A 17,847-nucleotide genomic window follows, 5' to 3' on the forward strand; every position below is an offset into this window, starting at 1 on the left:
TTTGGTGTGGATGCACCCACGTTGATGCCGTCGTGGCGGCAAAGAAGTCGTAGGTTCGATTCCCAGCGGGGGAATTTTTCTTAGTGTTTTTTTTTCTTTCTCATCCGCTAGCGTCCATTTTATCAACGTCATATCCGTGACGGAAACACGTCACTAAAGTCGTGGTGGATTCTGGCATAAAACACGTGGTAAGAAATAAACGAGACAGGACAAGAGGCAGGAGACTTGTTGTCATCTGTATGCATGTGATGCAACTGTAAGAACAATGCTGCAATATCCTTTCCATCTTTTGCAGAGGAAAAACCCGATTCTCAAGCAAAGTGCATGCTCGTGAAGCTAATCCTAAAACGCATCAAGGTATGACGCGCAACAATGTCATGACGTCGTAACGTACCGTGGTGGTCACGAGCAAACTTTCAAGTCTCCCTTTGCTGAACACTCCTCCACGGCCATAGTGGCTGCTAGTATGTATGTATGTATGTATGTATGTATGTATGTATGTATGTATGTATGTATGTATGTATGTATGTATGTATGTATGTATGTATGTATATGTATGTATGTATGTATGTATGTATGTATGTATGTATGTATGTATGTATGTATGTATGTATGTATGTATGTATGCGTTGTAACAACACACATTGGGCTAGGCTGTGGTGTCAGCCATATCCTTTACACGATACGGTTACACGTGTCCATTTATCGTGAACATCTCGCCTTCCATCGTATCAGTGTACTTCTACGCGTGCGCGTGTGCGCGCAGTCAGCGTGAAAAGTTCTGGGACCACAAGGCAAGAAAAAGCTGAACATTCAAGAGGCCTCGGCAGGGAACTTTGAATTTAAGATTACCGGCCTGCTCTAGAACGCGCAACAACAAATGCAGTTCGACCGAATGCAGTCACAAATTGCCGGAAAATTCAAAAGTTTTCTCAGACCTACTGGTTCCTACAGTTTTGACGCCGACTGTACTAATTAATTATACTTATCACCAGGCAAGGGTATGGGGGCGGCATACTGACCGGTGCGTGACCTGACGTAACAGCAGACGACTGAGCAATGTGGGGCGGGTGCCGAAACGTCACGATATGCTCTGCCGCAACGTGACCCTTCCGGGCGCTGACCGTCACGACCCTTACGCTTACACTTAGCGGCAAAAGAAAGGAAAACAACACTGGTTTCGTAAAAGGCAATTCGTGTAAATAAACTGGGGTGCTCCGAGAAATATCTTTTTCATTCTTGTTTTTTCCTAAGGGGAAAAGGGGAGCAGGCACAGCGAAATCTAACACAGCGCCGAAACGAAAAAAAAAAAAAAACCATCAAAGGGTCCCTTTCTATTCACCTGAAAAAACTCCAAGGCGAAAGCCATCTTTTTCTTCTCAGTCATTATAGTGATCCTGCCCCGGCAGCCTCCGAAAGCTTTGTGCACCTTTGCATTGCCTCCAGGATCGGAGGCACCTCACCTGGTTTTGACCAAGCTACGATGGCATGTGATGACGGAATCATGTTACGTCAGGACACAAATTTTGGTGATCTGTGACGTTCTGGTGACGTCATATCGTGATGATTTTTTGCATCCCTCGTCCCTGACGCCGCCGACGCGGGATGCCGACGGTCAAATTTCGCGTTTGATGAGGCATCTAAGGCTTTCTCCATAATAGAAAAAAAAAAAAAAAGACAGGACGAAGCGCTTATGCTTTTGTTAGTCCAACTCTGAGCGCTCTTTGATACCCAGTCTTAATATGGCTCACCAACATGCGTTATTGCGATCATTTCTCATAACCTGTCGACTCTGTCTATTAATACATATATTAGTCTTACTGGATTTGCAATTTCGCAATGAATGCAATTAAAATTTGAATTGGAAGGCCGCGCAGCCAGGACTATATTTCGTGGAGGAAACCACAACACCCAGTGTGTCATGGTGTTGAAAACTTGAAAGGCGCGTAGCCAGGAATTTATTTTGTGGAGGAAATGTTGGTGGCGGAGGAATACCCCAACCCGGCCCATGTGTAATGGTGTTGGCAACGGCGACGGTTTCGAGCGCTCACGCCTTCAATTCGTGACGAAATGATAGTCCCGGTGACGGCAATCGTAAAGGAGCACGACACGCTAACCATGCAGCGTCACAGTGCGTGCGATTTCCACAGTCTCGTTTTAATATGAATGCGCGAATTTAAACTCGCACGCACCGCGCACGTCGTCGCTCCTGTTTCGAAACGACCCATCGTCGCGCATCGTACACTGACAAGTCCGAGAACACGTACGCCATGGATCTACGCCACGCCATTTTCGCATAGGGACAGAAGGCAAATGAGCTGTTGTCGATTACAAACTCCGCCCACCGCGCTTGCCATTCACCTGCGAAAGACGGTAGTGCTAGTTGGTTTCCGCTCGAATCGTTAGCACTTATTCTCGGCTAATGTAAACACTACGCACATAAACAGTAAAGGTTCGTCGTTACTACCTAAAACATCATGTTTGGCTGATCAGCGATGTCAATGTCCCTCAAGAAATTTACCACAACGTTCAAATTTCCCACCTAAAACCAGCGACCAAACGTGTGAGAGTTTCCAGCGCAAGCACGCAAGCGCTGACTGTTGAAGGGAAGACGACACCGCCAAGAACAACGGCAAAGCACACGAGCGCTGCTGACTACCAACTGATTAACTGTTCACGACAGACATGTACAGATATATATACAAACAGATAATTCTTTTCAAGCACTCGTCAGCAACATGTCACAATTCGGTAGGTTGACGGATAAAACCAAGAATGACGTCGACTAAAACATTAAAATAGATCCAAAAGCGCGAATTCATTTTCATGCAAAGCAGCCGGGGGCTGACTAACGCATCTGTCGTCGAATTTTTTAAATATAATAGGGCTCTGCAATTTCCCGCGTTACTTGGTCTTCATGGCATTCCAACACACACCCGACATTAAAGTGAGGTTGGCAGCCGCAACTTTTACAGTGTATGACTATAGGCTGGAACTTGTTCTTTTGCCTAAGCCGTTCCTATGCTCTCCTAACCTCTTATTTAAACAACGTCGGGTTTGTCCAATGGAATATGCTCGCACGTTAAAGGTAGCCTGTAAACACCACCACGGAGCATTCTGCAAATTTATTTGCACACACACACATATATATATATATATATATATATATATATATATATATATATATATATATATATATATATATATAATCTCCAAAGGTTCCAATGCTCCAAAGGTTCGCTAAGAAGTGCTTCGCATTCAACACAATTATGAAGGGACATTTGTTCGACGTTTAGATTGGGGACCGGCCTTTTCCTTGAGTGCGGTCTCCGGTCGAAACGTCGAACGAATGTCCTGCATTTTTTATTAATCGCCGGACCCAAGGAAACAATATCTCAGGCATCTCCCCATGGTTAGCCGCGGCGGCAATACCGCCCACCGCTCCGCTTCATCGCCCACCGCTTTCAATAGACCGTCCGCCGATTGGCCCCTTTGAATTGCGCGCCTGAGGAACCAATAAACAGCAAATGCGCGAGCGCAACACCAGCGAGCCGTGCTGGCAATAGGAAAAAGAGTCTGAACAGGTGGCCTAGTGGTTTTAAAGACCGCCAACACAAGCGCCCTTGCTTCCGTTTTCTATGTGCGTCATACAGATGCTGCAGAGACGCGCGACCAGAAATGAAATGGGCATGATGTGTGTCGAAAAAGATGAAGTTTCAATTCTTAGACTTAGTATCCTGCCCCTCCCCCCCCCCCCCCCTACACAACCCCCGATTTCAATATTATCGATGCTCGGCGCGCGACGAGTAATGCCAGCTTAAAGGGACACTAAAGGCAAATATTAAGTCGACGTTTATTGTCGAAATAGCGTTCCAGAAACGTCGTAGTGCTTAGCAAGGGTGGATCTTTGGCCTTGTTGGTGCGCTTAACGTTATGCATATGTCGTAGTGCTTGTTTCGTGCCAAGGAAATGCTTATTTTGAAAGAAAATCTCGTTATAGAGGTCCGCCGCGGCGTTAGCGTACTTCAAATCACCCGCCTGAACAGGCCTTCTGACGTAGCAGTTGCCGTGCCCAACGTTGACCACCTTTACTTCCCGGCCGCAGAGGCTAAAGCCCCTCCATCGCGTCTACTGCCGCTTAGCCGGCGGCAAACGCATGGAGGGGCTTTAGCAGAGGCTACGGTTTCTTGCGCAACAGCGGCCATCAACCTTGCCAAGACGCAGCAACGGGCCACTCAGAAACTGTATAGTTCACTGTAACGGAGCTTAGCTTGGCCAGCAGCAGCAGCAGTAGACAGGGGCGTAGCGTCTACTGCCGCTTAGCCGGCGGCAAACGCATGGAGGGGCTTTAGCAGAGGCTACGGTTTCTTGCGCAACAGCGGCCATCAACCTTGCCAAGACGCAGCAACGGGCCACTCAGAAACTGTATAGTTCACTGTAACGGAGCTTAGCTTGGCCAGCAGCAGCAGCAGTAGACAGGGGCGTAGCGTCTACTGCCGCTTAGCCGGCGGCAAACGCATGGAGGGGCTTTAGCAGAGGCTACGGTTTCTTGCGCAACAGCGGCCATCAACCTTGCCAAGACGCAGCAACGGGCCACTCAGAAACTGTATAGTTCACTGTAACGGAGCTTAGCTTGGCCAGCAGCAGCAGCAGTAGACAGGGGCGTAGCCAAGGGGGGGGGGGTTCAAACCCCCCCCCCGAAATTTTTCAATTTTGCTTGCGTATATATACACGCACACATACAAACGCACACACGAACATACATAAAGCATGGTTGAACACCCCCCGAAAAAAATTTCTGGCTACGCCCCTGGCAGTAGAGTATCAACAGTGCGAAAATAGCGAGAGCCAAGCCCACGCAGCAGTACGCGATACCGAAACTACCAGTGAGACGCGACCGCGTGAGCGAAGTGCAGCTCGACAAAAACGGAACTTGGACCACTCGCGGCGATCCCCATGGTGACGCCAAGAGGTTATTTTTTCCATGAATCAAATAGAAACGAACAAGCAGCATTTTATTACGTCTTGTGATGCACGGAAGGTTCTTTCTTTATCGCATCGAGTTTGATTACTATATTGGTTAATTGCACTCGGGACTCCTGACGTCATCGGGGTCACTTCCAAAATGTCCCACTCGTGGCGCGCATCGTGTCCTACACTGACCTTAATTTCTCGATTAGTAGAGCACTGCTGTTGATACTATTGATGCCTTCGGACGTTCTCACACATTGCGCCTTTCACTGTGGCAAATTATTATTAGCCTTCAGTGTACCCTTACAAGCAGACGACTACGAATGACGGGTGCGAATAGTTCACACCTCGAATGGCACCTGACTGCGGGCAATCAAGGAATCGAAATCAATGAGAACAACGAACGTCTCGTTCGATTCCCAGACCACCGTATGTTCGAATTTTTTTTTTTCGTTGACTAAGACGCTTTCATTTTCCCGAGAAATTTCTCGGGAAAAAATACAGACGGATTAATCCGTCTGTATTTTGCAACTTCACGCTGCACAAACGCGGGGATTCAATATTTGCATTTTGATGTATAGATAGTTTGTTTCAAGTACCAGCCGATGACGCGAAAATATATATAAAGACGAAAAGCGAAATGAATTAGAACAATGAACCTCTGCTGGTTCGAGGCATACCCCAGACATACATATAGGACGAAGTTGCCCCAACCGAGAAGCTTTTAATTCCGGGCTTTTTGTTTTCTTTTCTTTTTTTAACGAAACGGGCGCGCTCATCGGGAATCGAACCCGCGTCTCTGAGTTCCGAGAAATCCGTATACGTATTTCTTCGCAGCTTCAAGCTGCTAACCGGTGGTCCCTCTTCAAATGACGCGACAATACAGGATGAAAAGCGAACTCAATGAAGCGGTGCGCGCGTATACAATGTCAAACCCGTATCAATGACGTTAGGCAAACGAACGCTGCCGTGCGAATGAACTCGATGAATGACTTCGTCTATACGTATACACACGTCGTCGAGTGCTTGTTGTATCCGTGCCCGTCAGCTCCAGCAGCTAGCTAGGAATGACAGGGTCCACGAGGAAATGACTGGTGTCACCTGAACCCTCCTCCGACTCCGCTGCCCCCCCCCCCCCCCGCCTCTGGCTACGCCAATAAACTGCAACAGAATGACAGATACGGCAGGCAGCCGATATACCACATAGTTTCGTATTACTATGAACACCGTTTTATGTGGGCCACGGCGATACGCAGCCGTTCATATTATCCGAAAGAAACTGTCCTTGACAGGCAGCAGTCATATCCTATAGTTTATGAATACCATGCATTGTGTAAACGTCGCTTTATGTGGGACGTTGCGACAAACAGCTCTTGACGTTATCCGAAAAAGAAAGGAACCATTCGTAGTCTGTTCGACATTCGCTTCACGCCTCTGGTACAGTGGCGTCGGCAGAAATTTTTTTTTTTTTGGGGGGGGGGGAGGGGGCACCTCCTTGATCCGACATTGGGTCTGGGCAGATAAGTGGGGTCGAGTGTCATCTTGTGCTCTGTATCCCATGGAAAAAATTTCGGGGGGGGGGGGGGCACGTGTGCTCCCCCCCTATACGCCACTGCTCTGGTAGTATTCGATTTGTGTTCGACGAGTCGCAATACCATTCGACAAACACGTCCTTGCGAAGAATTATTTGACGTTGTGACGATCAACTGCGCAAAAAAACAAAAAAACAAAGAAACACCAGGGACGATTCCCAACAGGGAGGGGACAACCGAATCGCCCAGCACGCCGTTCTTCTGAATCATTTGACGCGTATGCAAAGTGGAACTCGAAAGCTTGTGTAATGGCTCTCCCAGTCCGGCTGTTTCTTTAACAGGATCATTGACCCGCCGCGGCGGTGTAGTGTTTATGGTGTTCGACTGCTGACCCGAAGGTAGCGGGATCGAATCCCGCCCGCGGCGGCCGCTTATTCAATGGAGACGAAGATGCTTCAGGCTCGTGTATACTTATATTCAGGTGCACGTTGAAGAACCCCAGGTGGTCGAAATTTCCGGAGTCCTCCACTATACGCCGTCTATCATATTCATATCGTGGTTTTGGGACGTAAAACCCCAACGATTATTATTAACATACAGAGTGTTTTCCCCACGAATCAGCCGAGTCATTAGCACACAAAAGTAGTTGGCATTAGAACCACCGCGTGGGTCCCTTAATTGCACGCTATACGCGTCTCGCGGTGTGTGTGTGTGTGTGTGTGTGTGTGCGTGTGCGTGTGTGTGTGTGTGTGTGTGTGTGTGTGTGTGTGTGTGTGTGTGTGTGTGTGTGTGTGTGTGTGTGTGCGCGCGCGGCTTTTTTTTAGGCTTGGATAACATCAGCTGTGAGTCAGCCCGTATACGGGTAAAATCACGAGAAGGAAAACGCAGCAGCGAGGACGGCACATTAAAATAAATAAATAAACAAAAGGCTAGCAGCTATGAAATGACAAAGTGTACAGGCGTCAGATGAAGCCATGTGACGCAAGCTTAATTGGGGACGTCTGGGTGAAGAGGTCTCTGGCCTGTACTGTGAACGAACACGATGAACTGGCATTAAACATTTATAAAGCATGAGTTGTTCATCAGTAAATTACAGTTTTACAACTGCACAAAACATTTCTCTTGTTTTTTGTGTGTTTTTGTCTTTTTGCCCCCTGAGGTGACGGTTAGAATTTAAGCGAAGAACCCACCACGGCGGACATCCTAACTATATCGTGGTTTCGGTACGTAAATCCACGCAATTCAATTCCAAGCGTAATTGCTGACCAGTTAATACATCCGGAAGAGAGCAGCGCCTTCTAGCATAACAAAAATAAAGAAGAAAGGAAATGGCAAATAAACACATATTTAGAACATGATCAGTAATGATAATAAACGTCGGGGTATTGCACGCCAAAACAACGATATGACATTATGAGGCGCGCCGCAGTGGGTGAAGACTCGGGATTATTTTCGACCACCTGGATTTCTTAGACGTGCACCTAAATCTAAGTACACGGTTGTTATTTGATTTCGTTCCCAACGAAACGCGGCCGCCGTGGCCGGCAATCGAACCCGCGCCCTCGAGATTAGCAGCGCGACACGAACGTGACAGAATACAGGACATAATAAACAAAAAAAATGTGCGTACAACTAAAACTGACTCCGCGATTAATCTCAAGCGCTACAGTTACTGTAATCCTATCTGGGTTGTCGTAAATATGTAGACTCCCCCCAAAAAGTGCACTGCCGTGGCAGTGACGTCAGCCGCGAGTGCTCCCGTGTTTTCATGAAGATTGTGTCAAAAAAAAAAAAATATTGGCCGCGTATCTGCGTGCTTCGCTGCAAATGTCGTCGAAAGACGATAGTCGTCTGGCGGCCGTACTACATGAGTCCTCCTCCTCTATGTTGAATCGCCGCATCTGGCTCATAGCGCCGCACTTGCAGGGCAGCCAAAAAAACAAGTAGCATTTTCAGCGCAGCCTAAGAAACACTAGGGTCTTTAGAATTACGTATCTATGTATTTTATAGTAAAGGAACACACCACCTAATACTTATGTACTGATATTGCGCCTCAGATATGCGTAACATAGGCTTTTTGATCGACAATGTTCCCAAGTATGAACGGCGGTACCAGTTCAACATGGCTGGGCGTTCCGCAAGCGGTTAAACGTTGACCGGGCGGCTGAATCGCGAGACAGACAGACCGACAAACAAACAGAAAGAAAGAAAGACAGACAGACCAAAATTTCTGCGTTTAAGTTCCCCAAGAAAGACTATCGTCTTTAAAAAAAAAAAAGAAACGAGCCTTCACAATCCTCGTTCATTCATAGCGAGGATCTCGTTCCGGTAGACTTAATGCCTTCGGGTAGTATGCGGGGGCTTATTGGTCAGCTGTTTGGTCGTTAAAAAGGTCACGTGTATACGTGACGCCAGCTAGCAAAAAAAGTTTTCCACGCTCGCCGTCATAGCTACGAGCGGCGCTGACTCACACTCCCAAGTCTGCATGCACAGATATACCCGATAAAGCGGACGGGACGACGTCCGCCGCCGTAGCTCAATTGGTAAGAGCATCGGGCTCGTTATCCGAAGGTCGCAGGTTCGGTTCCTGCCGGCTGCAAGTTGTCTTTTCGCCCCACTTTCGTCACACATCTATGTACACTTAAAACCGTACAATTAACGCCGCCTATACCTTCATTAACGTCATGTCTGGTTTCCATTAAAGGGACACTAAAGAGAAAAGATGAGTCGTTTTAGCTCGATAAATTGTGCTCCGAGAACTCTAATGTCGTTAATTTCGCCATCATAGGTTTATAAATAGAGAAGAAAAATGAAATTCGAAGTACGATTTTTAAATTTCGCGCCGAAATCTCCCCCCGTGACGTCACGAATTTCAATGTGTACTTATCGTATTTTGGTGCAACTGGCTCAACAAAATTACCCGGTATGTTAAGTCTATGGCCCCCTCAGAGGACAATGTACTTCATTTTTACCGATTCGGAACTACGTAGTCCCTAGTAGGCGCCGTCAAAACCTGTGACGTCACGGCGAATGGTGCGGAAACTTCCAAGGTGGCGTCGCCACCCACATTTTGTTTTCACGCGTTTTCTCGCTTACTAAGCGTCTCCTCGCAGCCAGCGTGGTGTTTCTGGTATCGTGAAAGGGTGCTTTACTAATATGAGAAAAATCGTTTTGCTCTTTCGTGTCCCTTTAAGGTCGTGTCTAATAAAGAAAAAAAAAAAACGTGCCTTTAATTTCCCTTCTTTGGTTCAGTCCAGAAGGGAGGTGCTCCCCTTCTACGAGGTTTGAGGGAAAGAGGGAAAACTGCGAGCACATATATAGGTCGGCGAACTCACTCAGACCCGGTTCGAGCCGGAGTCCGAGTGAGTCTTAAGCGCGAAATATATTTCACGAGTGAGTCTGAGTGAGTTCCACATTTCATACCGACCTATACGGTTCGCATCGGCAACGTTTACGTACACGATTCAACGCCACGTAAAGATTGGATGTAGCTATAGGGCTCCGCGTTTTCGGATTAATCCGAAAAAAAAAAAATCCGGTAGACAGTCGCCGGTAAAATTGTTGACAATTCGGATTTATCCTACGAACTCCGATTTTAACCCCTTGAGACACACTATGTATACAACTGTGTACACCACTGGTTTTTGTTAGTTGTATCGACTAGGGCCTAATTAAGAGCCAGATACATTGAGCTTTGGATGAACTGAACCTAATAAATCTGTCTTCATTTAACTTCATTTTGCAGTGTACTGTTTCCTATGATTACTTTGCTGAAGGAACTACCACGTTCGACGTGCCGGTTCCCGGGAGCCACATCTAAACTATAATTTCTCTTTGATCAAAGTTGACATAACCGAGAACGAATTCGGAATATATTCCTAGCCCGTGATTTGATTCTACTTATGCAAAAACAAAACACGAATGACTTCACAATAAATAGATATTTAATTACCTACTATCGAACTGGGAATATTAATTACTAGGACACACATAAATTGGCGTATCGTGACATTATTTTTCCTGCAATAGAATATCGAATGCCTTGAAGTAACGTTGTATCGATATGACACATTCACAGACAGTTCCTCACAGGTGGCGTCTGAAAGGGTTAACAGCCAATATTACCCTGTTCCGTTCTTCATCGAATCATCATCCTCATCAACCTGCCTACGCCCACTGCAGGGCAAAGGCCTCTCCCATGTTCCGCCAATCAACCCGGTCCTGTGCTTTCTGCTGCCACGTAATACCTGCAAACTTCTTAATCTCATCTGCCCGCCTAATTTTCTCTGTCCCCCTCACGCGTTTGCCATCTCTTGGAATCCAGTCAGTTACCCTTAATGACCACCGGTTGTCCTGCCGACGTGCTACGTGTCCGGCCCATATCCATTTCATCGAATAGACACGTTCTAAGCGGTCATTGAACATCGGCCGATATAACCTTTATCTCAGGACAACGGCATCTCGCAGCTGTAAAAAAGGGTTTGCTGCGCACGGAGTCAGAGACGTCAACGTATGTACAACCCGGGAGCGCGACGTACGCCATCGAATACACGGACCTCGTGAAGTATGCTTGCGTCTATTACAACAAGCTTTCAGGCTGTAATACGCGCAAACGTAGCTGCTTTGTATTCAAGTATTTGAAATTGTGTGTACATGTGTTTTTGCGTTCGAACTTTCAAGGCAACTGAAGTACGTTTCGTGTGTTCAGATATAATGTCATCTAATATATTGGAATATTGAGAATAACGCGAAATTAAACTCCGAATTTCGGAGAATTGGGGATTTACGAGAAATAAACGCCAATAAACGCCGAATTTACGCCCCAAAAAAGAAATAATAAACTCCTAAAAACACCCTCCGAATTTCAAGAAAAAAGTTAACTCCGAAAAGACAGAGCCCTCGGTATAGCTCAATAGCATCGCGGCGCAAATTTTACCTCGGCAGCGTTTGCAATTGTATTTGAAATTGTATGTGCAAACGAGGAACTGCTGTGGGCGTCTGCACAGTCCCCGCCCCTGCATACGAAGCACGTACTCAAAAAACAAAGAAAAAAAAAACTACTGACAAAAACGGGAAGAAAAATCGCGAGAGGATTTCACGGGCACAATGGCGAAGGAGGCCGTTACAGAAAACGAGACAGGAATAGCAAAAATCACGGCGTGCTTTACGTGTTAAGCGTTACTGCAAAGTTCTATAACACATTTTTTTTTTTTCATTTTTATTCTAGTTCGCGAACGAGATTATTTAGACATCATTGTATTGAGCAAACTTTCTTGTCTACACAAAAGCACACTCCCGAAGGCAGCCTGGTTAAACGCATTAAAGGAGTGGTGACAGAAAATTTGTGAACCTCTGTTTTTTGCTGTTAATCAATGGCTACTGACTCGATAATAGCGGCAACGAAACTCATTTGCCCCAGCGCGAGACGAATGTTTAATTATATGCTCGAATGTTACGACCGGAGGCAGTTTCGATTTCGAAGAGCACTCGGTAGCCCCGTGACGTAGATGGTCTACTTGGTAAACAAGACCGCAAGAACCAGTGACGTCACTGGCCAGCTTCTGCTATGTTGTCAGTGCTGCTGTTTCGTTTGCTGTGTTGAGCAGGTGTTGAGCGTTGCGAGTGCTTGTTTCCTCGATTGTCAAACTACGTTGCTCATCTAGTGCGGCGATGGACGAAAGAGCTGGCAGGAGTGTAAAAATCAGTAAGAAATGCTCGATTCACTTTGCGAATCTCGCCGGTAGCTGCGATTTTGCTCTTGTAGCCGTTGTCCAACTGAAACGACGTTTTCCGCCAGGCTTGGAGTAGCCGCAGCATTAGACGTGCTGAAACATTTTCGCTCCGATCATTCGTAAAGTAGCAGGATGAGAAGTGACGAAGGAAGCATTGAAATCACAACATTGTCACTCTGTAACAGTGTTTATGCGTAACATGCAAATGACGTGATGTACGCTTTACTGACTCGTTCTCAAGGCATTCCAATCCCACGTACGCACGTCGGAGGGTCGAAGCAGTTATCTGTCCACTACGCAATATGATCCCGGCAGCAGAGAGCTTTAGTTCGTCTGTAGACTTCCTATCGTTTGCGGGCACCTGGTTACCGGAGCTGTTGACGGCTGCAGCAGCAGCAGCAACTGCGTACAACTGCGGAGCCCGTAGCGACATCTTGTGGCGTTTTGTCCAACTACAATAATTTTTTTTCGATTTTTTCCGTCGCGTTGTAGTTCTTGTCGGCAAAAAAAGCAATGAGAATACTGTGAGATGCTAATTATGTCACTGCAAATGCTTTACATAGAATCAGTAAGCGGGTAAGTCGCTGCGATGTTATATTGTAGGTCTCTGGTTAGGCTACGCATCATCAGGTGTCGCTACCAGCTTTGTCGGTCTCGTACACGCCTCCGGTAACCCGGCCAGAACTCGTGACGTACGTGGTATCCACTCGGTGACCTCATCGTCTTTTGCTTCTATTTCCGATCCGGCACTTTCACGAACTTCAAAACTCAATTAAAATACCTTTTAGGCTGTATTTGTGGCTGATATTGTACAGATGGCACCTATATGCACCCATTAGTGTGATTCAACAGTCAAATTGTGTCCGAATTTTTGTGTCACCACTCCTTTAATACGTCGTTACAAAACTACACTTTTTTTTTTACAACTTCCGAGATCAACTCTGTCGCTAGAGCAAACCGAATCAGCCGACAACAAGAACCGCGTATTGTGACGTCACATACGGTCAACACCACCTGGCGTCCGGAAGATGCAAGTGAGGTATACAATTCCAAACCGTGGCGTAAACAAGTTAATCTGAATAGCGAAAGCGGTGACGTTGGAGAAATACAGATTAGCATAAGACTGCGTTAAAAAGGTGTTCGCCCGCTATGCTAATAAGAATGGAAGTGAATGCAGGCCGAATGTGCCCTGGTTTATCGGGATGGCGTGACACTGAACGACGAGAATTTTTTTTTTTTTTTCCGAACATAAAAGCAAACGTTTCAGGTCAGAACCGTAATAAACAACGTCATGTGTTGCGAACTTTTGCGCGCAGGCGAAACCAACGGCCGCAAAATAATAATAAAAACGTCGCACATATCTATCGGTGCAGGTGTGTCAGTGCGTTGCACAACATACAAACACGCATTTCGAGTTCACTAGCACGCAGGCGCGTAACCAGAAATTGTTTTCGGGGGCTTCGAGCACTCTTTTATGTCCGCGCGTGCGCTTGTGTACGCGTATATTTGTATATGCACATGCAAAACTGAAAACTCCGGGGGGAGGGGGGGGGGGTTCAACCCCCACCCCTAACACCCCGCCCCAGGCTAAGCCAGAGCTAACATGAGGACTTGCTAATGATGATTTATAAATAGGTGCGCCTCTAAATTATTATAAGGCTGGCGTATAGGCTACGGCGCTTGGACAGTTAATGAACCTAGACACCAGATTTCGCAAATGTCTATTCGTAGCGCGACAGCTAGCTCGTTTTATTCGTTCTTGTGTTGGCGAGGCTGTCTTCCGTGTTTGCCTTTCCCCCAACGTTGCACGCTCCGAGCACGATGAGCGGATGACACATTCCACGTGTCGAAGAGTAGGTTGCACATTTGTGGGCGGTACGCGGCGGCGAAAAAAAAAAAAAAACACTCTTTCCTCATACGTAGTACGAGGCGGCAGCCAGAATAGCGACCTTTCACTACCGTTGCGACACAAGCAAACCACGCGCGGTGCGCTCCACGCCAGGGCGCTAAAACATCGATTCAGAGAAACTTGCCAAATGTACTATATATAGTCGGGTGCAACCTATGCAAAAATGTCCGCACCTAGCCCACAACAATTGCTAATGCTCCAACCAATAGCGCTTACTCGTTTTGGTGACGTCAAGCGCTTCTCGAGGGTCAAGCGCTTCAGATAGTTGACTCTCCCGTACAGACACGTTTGTGTCGCTGGCTTTAGGTCGGGAACTTGAAACGTCCTAGTAAACTTCGTCGGGGATTGTGACATCGCTGCCCAGCCAAATGTGATGTTTTAGGTAGTAACGCCGAACTCGTATATGTGCAGTATTTACATTAGGCGAGAAAAAGTACTTACGGCTCGAGCGGCAACCAGCACTTTCACAGGTGAACGGCAATTCTGTGGGCGGTGCTTACATTCTTTCTTACGTTGTAACCGAGTACAGTACGTCATTCGAGACTGTGTCAAATGTATCTAACTGCCCCCGAAGCCTGTGGGCTGGAGCAAAAAGCAAAACACACAAAACCGGCACCGGATGAAACGGTTTCGTCTGTCCTCGATACAGGCCTTGCCCTGTATCGTGCGCGAAATCAAAACCACCTAGCAGACGACACGGTACCGTCGTCTGCGACCTCGAAATCTCTCGACACCGAAAGAAGGAAAAAAAAAAAAAAGAAACGGCAAAACTACGACAGCGCGAGGAACTAATAGGATGGGATACATACCGGACCGCTATGCGACTATAATCCGGTTACTTGCAAGCACAGCTGCGATCGAAAGAATCGCCTAAAGATCGAAGGGTGGACATGTTGGTAGCACATAATGAAAGAACGTCGCAAGAGATAAGGACGGACGAAGAACACACACACACCGCACTCATTTTCAACAACCTGCTGTCTTTTCTTCGTCAGTCATTGTCTATTGCGCAGCTCATTACGAGAAAAGAATGCCTCTACTTTGTCCCGCACCTCCAGAAAGACGAATCGCTCTCGAAGTGTCGAGTGAGTGAGTGATAGTGCGCGCGTGGCGCAAGCGTTTCACACACACGAGGCAAGCGGGTCAATGCGCTCACGGGCCGCGCAACGTCAAACAGAAGCAGGCACGAAGAAGCATGAACGCGGTTACCACCTCGCGGATGTAAATAAAAGAAAAAAAAAAAAGCTCCCACCAAAGGCACGCCAAGAACGCGACTTGATATGACGCGACATTCCGGGCCGCATGACTCAGGGGTGGGAGGGCAGGCGGGAAAAGAGTGACGGAGCTACCCCGCCTGCACACAATCGCGGGCAGTAAACACTCCACGGGAATGCTTTTCGATTAGGAATGCTTTTCGGGCTTGCGGGCGCAGAAATTCGAGAAAGTGACTGGCGCGAACACCACGATCGCTGACCGCCAGAAAGCTTGCGGGCGAAAGCGCGAAAAACAAGCGACTCGCGGTCAGTTCGATGCTCCGAAAGGAAGTTGGCAAGCACCCCACCCTCTCATTTTAGGCCCTGCCGAAGGGCAGTGAGCCGGGATCGCTAAGAGGGAAAAAAAAAAAAAACATGCACGACTGTTCGGACAAGACGTCCTTTCGGTTGCAGCCGATGTGTCGTCGCCGCTTCAACCGAGCGCGCCGACAGAGGAAAGAAAGAAAGAAAAAATAAAACCACGCCCATCTAAGCGCGGCGCCGGCTGCCAAATCACGGCGACAAATCCAAGGGTGCACCGCCAGTCGTGTGGCGCGGGTCGCGATTGCGTCGGGCGCGCCACTCACTAGCCGAGACACACCGATCGGTTCTTTCGAGCGCTAGCGTGACGACCACGAACGACGGCGCAACAACCTAGGCCTGGTGGCCCTCCCGAAAACCCACTTTCACCCCCTTGCACGCCTCTTCGCGAAGCCGGCGCGCGTCGCATGCGTGGCTGCTGCTGCTGCCCCACTAACTTCGCGCGAGCTCTGCGAAGAATCAAGACGAGGCGGCGGCCGTGTGGGTTATGGCACGGGCCGTGTTGAGCCCGATCGCGTACGGACACACGACGGGGCGTGGAATTCGCGCGACGTCTCGCCCAACAGCCAAGGACACCGGGCCTCTGCCGCTCGGTGAAGGAAAGTGACCACCGCCGCTGCTAAAAGAAGGGACCGGGTACACAGGGGAGGGGGTGGGGAGGAGACGATCTCGCACGCACGGATGGTTTGAGAGGCCCCGCGTTTTGGGCCCCCTCCACGGGCAATCCGCAGACTCACCCGTTGAAGATGGCCAGTAGATGAAGCAGCCAGACGAACCACCAGCCGGCGAAGAAAATGATGGCAAACCCGTACAGCGTGTAAAACAGGAGAGCCATCTTTGAGACGCCGCCGCGGGCAGCAGCGGCTGAAGCTCGGCGGCGGGCGCTGGTGGCGTCACCACGGGTCGGTGACGTCTGCGCCGACGCGTATTCCGGATCCGCTACCGCGAGTGCTGGAGGAAGTTGAACTCGAAATGCGTCACGTCCGTCGGGCGTCGGGGTGGCGAGCAGCGCCGCGACGCCGTCGTCTCCCTGAGCGGTGGGCGGCGAGCCGTAGCAGACGACGGTTTCTCCGGGAGCGCTGGTTGTTGTTGCGGTGCCGGCATAGCGCTGACCCGCGACCGGGTGCAGCGGCCTTAGTTTTATGCGCAGCGATAACGGGCGCGCCCAGATAAGTACGCGCCCGACGTCCAATGGGCGACTGTCCCGGGGACGACGACGACTCGTCGGCGGCAGCCACCGCCTAGCCGCAGCAGCGGCGAGCTCGCTGTAGGGGGGCATCGTGGATTCTCGTCGTCTCAGCCCCGTTGCGCATCGTCCGGCAGCATGAACGCGACGCAGCGCGCGCGTTGTGCGGCGCACTCAGCGGACGAGGCGACGCGAGTGGTCGGCCGCCGCTCCTAAGCACCCCCGAGGCTTAGCGTCCCGATCTCCCTCGGGATGATCGTGGGGGTACACTGCAGGACTTCAGCCACAACGTTGCATGTGGTGATGCGACAGTCTCCCTTGCCGGTTGGGATGTGGTCGTCCGCGTCGCTGGCCCAGACACGGATTAGCAGAGCCGCGGCTCACGTGTTGCGGTGTTCGAAACATCTGCCGGGTGAACGCCCTCTATGGGCGGCTACTCCGTGGTGTAGAAGACGACGAGTCGTTTGAACGTTACCTTTCCTGCCCCGGTGTGGGTATGTCCCATTAGAGCTAAGGCTCTGCATATGCATTTTAATCAGCATCCTCTCAACAATGCTGCCTCGTTCAAGCCAGGTGCAATTTTTGGACGTAGTTCTCAAGCACCGCCCCAAGCTACACGTGTATGTGCTGCAAGTAATTTTAAGACATTTCAACGTTTGTCCGTGATGCATTCCTTTTTAACACTCGCGCTCGCGAGGTCTATCCAAAATACATAACAGAGCTGGTCGCCTGCCGCAGGAAAAAAAAAAAAAAAAGACAGCCAACGTGGGAGCGGCCCGCTGCGCGCTGAATCGCGCACCTCAGGAATTTTCAATAAAGTTTTGCTTCCATCCATCGCTATTCCTCTCAGTTATCCCCCCCCCCCCCCGCCCCCACACACACACAGCCCTAGCACCACTAAACAACCCTCGTGATCGCATATGGCGCACTTGGGCAGCCCACG

General features: G+C 48.8%; 1 protein-coding gene across 1 annotated transcript in view; it reads right to left on the reverse strand.

The window, feature by feature from the left end:
- The window catches only part of LOC119406011 (ceramide glucosyltransferase), an 82,547-nt gene extending 65,441 nt beyond the window's left edge, over nucleotides 1–17,106 (reverse strand). Inside the window, exon 1 of the mRNA XM_037672860.2 lies at nucleotides 16,456–17,106. Within this exon, the coding sequence (XP_037528788.2) occupies nucleotides 16,456–16,997 (542 nt within the window). The 5' untranslated portion in view covers nucleotides 16,998–17,106. The remainder of the gene's footprint in view (nucleotides 1–16,455) is intronic.
- Nucleotides 17,107–17,847: the final 741 nt, after the last annotated feature.

This window comes from Rhipicephalus sanguineus, chromosome 9 (genome assembly GCF_013339695.2).
Source record: "Rhipicephalus sanguineus isolate Rsan-2018 chromosome 9, BIME_Rsan_1.4, whole genome shotgun sequence".
NCBI lineage: Eukaryota > Metazoa > Arthropoda > Arachnida > Ixodida > Ixodidae > Rhipicephalus > Rhipicephalus sanguineus.